Source organism: Buceros rhinoceros, unplaced genomic scaffold, assembly GCF_000710305.1.
Source record: "Buceros rhinoceros silvestris isolate BGI_N320 unplaced genomic scaffold, ASM71030v1 scaffold4774, whole genome shotgun sequence".
Taxonomy (NCBI): Eukaryota; Metazoa; Chordata; class Aves; order Bucerotiformes; family Bucerotidae; genus Buceros; species Buceros rhinoceros.
Genome location: NW_010407532.1, coordinates 38,319 through 44,118, shown reverse-complemented (window position 1 = coordinate 44,118; position 5,800 = coordinate 38,319). Strand labels below are relative to the sequence as shown.

Below are 5,800 nucleotides of genomic sequence, written 5' to 3'. Positions count from 1 at the left end.
GGCGCTGGCCTGTGCTGCCCGGGGGAGGAAGGGCAGGTGACACCGCCGGGGGAGGGGGAGGGGGAACGTTCTGCGACACGCGTTACTTAGGGGTGCTCATTAATTTACCCCAGCAAGGAACGAGCTAAAACTGAGGTGTGGCAACGCCGTGCGGTGCCGTACGAGTCAAAAACTAGCGCTGACCGGGCCCGCCCCTGCCTGGAGAGCGCGCAGCTCTCTGTTCACGGGCCTTCCACAACAGTGCCCGTTACTGGGACACTGGCACGTACCAGTGCTGTGGTTAGGTGGGGGAATCTAACTGCAGCGATTCAGGGATTTGCGGGTAGGTCTCAAGACTCAGAGCATTTGAGCTTGACTCAAAACATTTGGCTTTTGTTTTGGTTTTGTTTTCTTTTCCGTAGGGTCAAAGTCAGAGTGGTGGACATGGTCCTGGTGGTGGCAAGAAAGATGACAAGGTAACTGAAAAAGCAAATGCTTTTACTGAACTACAGGCGTGCTGCTGCAGAGGCTGGCTGTGATTTACTGATCTTTTATTCGTTGTTGTACTCGGAACGGCGTGAAATTGCACTCTTGCCAGCTTTAATGAAATGTCTCATCTGTTCTGGGTACACACAGGAGAAAACAGGTTGCTGCTTAAAAATAGAAAAGGGGCTTATCTGTAAAGGAAAACTGAAATTATTTGACAGCAGTAGTTTTTAAAAAGAATAAAACTGAATCTGTCTGGGTTAGGAAAGAGTAGTTCCCTTAAACTGTCACCTAAGTAGCTGGGTTTGGTTTGAGAATGACATCGTGCTGTCATCTGCATGAGGCCTGTACCTCATGCTGTGGGCCGTTAAAGGCCGTCCCAGTTTCCTCTGCAGATGTTAATACGATGTATGTGGCCGGCGAGGTCTGAGCTGGCAAACTGAGCACACGTTACCTGTTCTTTAAAACGGAACAGAAATGCTCAGACTCAATATTTTCCTCATCCCCTCATGTATGAGGTTTGTTTGTGATCTACTTCAGGCTTTAGCTTTTACTGAAGATTGGTAGAAATCAAAATTAAAAAGAGGGATATAAAAATAAGCAGAAGAAATTTTTTTACTTTCTTAAAAAAATGTAATATTATTTAGGGCTTCTCGCTACATATCATGAAGGAGACAGTTCTGTTATGTCACCATTCAGCTTCAGCTGAGCTCTCTGTCAGTCTGTGCGCAGATGTTCTGTGTGTAATTTCTCATTGTCAATACCCTGATGGCTTCTTTCATGGAATTCTTTTTATGAATAAGGATAAGAAGAAGAAATACGAACCTCCAGTTCCTACCAGAGTGGGGAAAAAGAAAAAGAAGACAAAGGGACCAGATGCTGCCAGTAAACTCCCCCTGGGTAAGCACCCTGCCTGCCGAGCAGCCCTGTGGACTGTCCGCTCAGCGAGGAGTGCGGAGCCATCCCTCCCTCCCACCCAGATCTGGTTCTGTGTCGATCACAGATGATCGAACGGAAGGGCAGGTGTAACTGTATTTCTAACCAATGTAAAAGCACAAAATGAAATTGCTGTTCTGCAAGATGCAGCCCTGGATAAGGGAGAGACAAACTGGGATGAGAAGAAATGCGGGGGAAATGTCTTTGAAAATGTTGTTTACCGAGAGTTACGGTGGGACGAGTAAAACAGTGACTGCTGCTCGTGAGGAAGTTACTGTCAGGAAACAAACCAGAATTTCTGGTGGTGGATTAGTGGACAGTTGGTACCACGTCAAACTCGATTTGAGATGCTGTGGTTCTGCTTTGATTACAGTGACTCCTCACACACAGTGCAGGCTCAAATTGCTGAAATTGGAGAGGATTAAAGATTACCTCTTAATGGAGGAAGAATTCATCAGAAATCAAGAACAGATGAAACCTTTGGAAGAAAAACAAGAGGTGAGGTTCGAGGGAACCGTTACTTTCTCACGTTACAGCAGGTGCGCTAACGTGAGCTACCTCGTACAAAAGCAGTGGAAATGAGGTGCCACGAGTGGGTGAGTCGGTGCAAACATACCGCGTGTGTTACAGTTCTGCATTAAATCTCAATTCCTGTCCGGAAAACGGGTTTTTCTCCTAGTGGTTTAATGGTTCTAGTCCAAGTGTGGGTTACTACAGATGAGGCCACCGTGGTTTTTTGTTTCTTAGCGGTCTGTCAAAGTGCAGCTCCCAGATATCCATCAGTAGAGAAAGAAAGAATATCTGGGCTATGCACATCCATTTAGGAGTGCCCACAGGATACGACTAAATAACAGTGGGTGTTTTTCCTGGTCTATGTTTGTGTCTCTTTTGGGGTGGTGAAACAGTAGCCAAGACTGGTTCTGTTATAGTCACTGTGAACTGCCGAGCCAGGGTTGTACAAAAATGTTTTTCCTATGTTCTTGAGATGTTTCTTGGATTCTTCTTGACAACAGGAAGAAAGATCAAAGGTGGATGATCTGAGGGGAACACCGATGTCTGTGGGTACCTTGGAGGAGATCATTGATGACAACCATGCTATCGTGTCCACGTCGGTAGGATCAGAACACTACGTCAGTATTCTGTCCTTTGTGGACAAGGATCTGCTAGAGCCAGGCTGCTCTGTTTTGCTAAATCATAAGGCGAGTTGTTTTTATAAAATGAAGCGCGAGTTCTTGTACTGTTTTTTAACTTTTTTTTCTGAGAATCGCGAGATTGTAGGGTCTGAGAGCTAATGCTGTTTATTTCCTGCGTCTAAACAAATAAGCATTGAGTTTAGTCTTGAGCTCGTATTAATAATGCCACTTGCTTTCTTTGACAACTCTTGCTGCTTGAATTAGGTTCACGCTGTGATAGGAGTCCTGATGGATGACACAGACCCTTTAGTTACTGTGATGAAAGTGGAGAAAGCTCCTCAAGAGACATATGCTGACATTGGTGGCCTTGACAACCAGATTCAAGAAATCAAGGTATTCAGTTGTACTGCTAGACGCTGTTAAGTGAACTACCAGTGTAGCTGTTGTTCTGGGAGCTCAGCAGTGTAACAGCTGCACCAGCTGCATTCGCATCGTGTTCTCTTGTATCTTGCTGTAGTGCATTTCTTCATTTGATTTTGCTAGGCAGACTCGTGGACCTAAATCTCTGACATGGGCAGCATACCCAGTCACAAGCTGCACGCACAGAAACCTTTCACAGCTGCTGTGGAACCTGTAGAGCCCTGAGCTCATAAAATCTCTGCAATAAGTTGCTGTTTTGCAACATGTAAAGTTACTGATTACTGCAGGATGAGAGTTAAATGGTAAAAGGGCCGAGGTTGTTTTGAGTGTCTGATGCTGTGCAGCCCAAGGGTTTAGTGGGTAGGGGTGTTTTGGCTTGTTTTGTGTTTGCATTTGTGTGATTTTTGGTTGGTTTGGGGTTTTTTCCCTACCAGCAGAGCCTGACCTGACCTCTGGTAAAACTCAACCCTTTTGCTCTGGGTAGGTGTCCAAAATCACAAGTGCTCTTAAAATACTGATCTGTAATATCTGGAAACTCACGGCGGAAGGCGTCCTTTCATAAAGGGTCCACCCATCCCACAGTCTTCCATGAGCGTTTGGGAGTCAGGGACTCCAGGGTTTAAATTCACCATGATGCTCACTGCTGCTCTTCCACGTGTCAAGTGGAAACAGTAGGAAAACCTGTTCAGATAGTTACCTGCCGTAGCACTGGAAGCAACAGAATTTGGTTTTCCAGCTCTGTCTTGAAATCAGTCAAGTTCTTTTTGCCTTCATTACTTTTATTAGTGCTGTTCTCGAGATCCTCACAGAGCTTTCTGTGGAGCGTGCTGAAATTTGTGTTTCTCATGTGCAGGAGTCTGTGGAGCTTCCTCTCACCCATCCTGAATATTACGAAGAGATGGGCATAAAGCCACCCAAAGGGGTCATTCTGTATGGCCCCCCTGGCACAGGTATCTTACAGCTCAGTAACAACTGTAACACCAGTCAAATAAATTGTGCTTGTTAGTGCTAAAGTATTGCCACGTCTGCCACAAATGTCATACAACTGCTCTGTTAAAGCACGTTTTTACACCACCCCTTCTCCCCCTGCAAACTCATTACAGTCTTTCTTTCCAATGAAAAATAGGTAAAACTTTACTAGCCAAAGCAGTGGCAAACCAGACTTCAGCAACCTTCCTGAGAGTGGTTGGTTCGGAACTCATTCAGAAATACCTGGGGGACGGTCCAAAGCTGGTGCGTGAGCTGTTCCGTGTGGCCGAAGAGCATGCTCCGTCGATTGTCTTCATCGATGAAATCGATGCCATAGGTACCAAGAGGTACAGTATCGCAGCTCCCACTTCACACACAAGGATTGCTGGGGACAGTAAAAGGTTTACTAGAAATGCTGCTTCTGCAACCGTATTGATGCCCGTTTCTGAGCTCTGCTAGGCTTTTTTAATACTCTTTTTGATGTGTAAGTGTTTTTAACAAGTTAGACTTTCAGCAACTTCTTAGAAACTAAAATATATCACAACCTTTTCATATAAAATAGATGTGACCAGAGACTGAACCACTGTTCTCTGGCTGCCTGCTAGCGTCTCTGTGATAAAGAGTATCTCAAACAGGAGGAGACCCTGTGTAAGTTGGTACGGTGTCCTGAGTGCAAACCCAGATATGCAGCAGTGGGCTGCATATGGGTGATGGGTGATTCTGCAGCGAAGCAGTGTCCTTAATGCAGAATGTAAACCGTTTGCCACTGGCCTCTCCATAGAGGTGGCTGGATACTTACGTTCTTAGAATATTATATGGTATGGTAGAGAGCGTGATGTCATGGAGAAGCATTGCTTGTGCCACACTAAGCTGTTGTTCAGCTTGTAGCTGGTGTGTTTTACTTTGAAAATTCTGTAGGCTGGTTGGAACTGTTCAATACAAATGGTCAGATTTTTTTTTGGTAAATGAAAAGGTGTTCACACCACACTTTTACTACACAGCTACTAGCCTGAAGCTCCAGTATAAGGCAGGTTCTGCCCCATATATTTCCACGTATGTAGAAAGGATTGGACTGATGGTGGAAGTGTGTAACACACAGAATTCCTCATAAACGTTATGTTGTTTCAAACTGTTCCTGAACACAGGTGAGATATTTTGGATGTAGATTATCTAGTCCTATATTGGCAAAATAAGATAGCTAAGCTACGGTGCAGAGAAATACAGCCACTGGTACCTGTGCTTCAGGAGGAGCAGAGTTAAGCCAGGACCCACAGCAGTGAGGATTAAGGGTACGTAGTTACGACTGTGCACAAGGAAAAACCGAAATGGAAAAGAAGTGAGAATGTGGATGCACGTCCTCTTAAGATTTAGGGTTTTTTCCTTTTTTATGTTAATTTGTTAAGGAAAAAAAGAGATTTCCAAGTACATACAAGTATGGAAAAAGGACATTTCCTTCACGTGATTGCCGTTACTTTCCCCAGCTACAAGAATGATTCAGTGTCTCTCTATTTACCTAGATGTCACAGTATGATTCTGAAAAAAGGCTTTTTGTTTCCTATGGCGGAGCATTAAATTAAGAAAAAAGTCTGTTATAGGTGTCTAGAAAAAAAAAACCACCGACCAAAAAACTACCACATGCTGGGGTTTTTTTAATACATTTGTGGCGAAAAAAGTCTGTTATAGGTGTCTAGAAAAAAAAAAACCACCGACCAAAAAACTACCACATGCTGGGGTTTTTTTAATACATTTGTGGCAGTTACATGAAGAATGTTCTTAAATTTGCGTAGTACTTTTTCTGACTATAATGTTTCCTTAAAGGTATGACTCAAATTCAGGTGGTGAGAGAGAGATCCAGCGTACAATGCTGGAGCTGCTGA

General features: G+C 44.2%; 1 protein-coding gene across 1 annotated transcript in view; it reads left to right on the top strand.

Annotated features, from left to right (window-relative positions):
- Positions 1–401: 401 nt before the first annotated feature.
- Positions 402–5,800, top strand: part of PSMC1 (proteasome (prosome, macropain) 26S subunit, ATPase, 1) — a gene marked incomplete at its 5' end in the record, with an annotated part of 8,408 nt that continues 3,009 nt past the window's right edge. Inside the window, 8 exons of the mRNA XM_010134494.1 lie at positions 402–455; positions 1,269–1,365; positions 1,775–1,899; positions 2,415–2,600; positions 2,799–2,927; positions 3,808–3,904; positions 4,081–4,270; positions 5,742–5,798. Coding sequence (XP_010132796.1) covers positions 402–455; positions 1,269–1,365; positions 1,775–1,899; positions 2,415–2,600; positions 2,799–2,927; positions 3,808–3,904; positions 4,081–4,270; positions 5,742–5,798 — 935 coding nt within the window. The remainder of the gene's footprint in view (positions 456–1,268; positions 1,366–1,774; positions 1,900–2,414; positions 2,601–2,798; positions 2,928–3,807; positions 3,905–4,080; positions 4,271–5,741; positions 5,799–5,800) is intronic.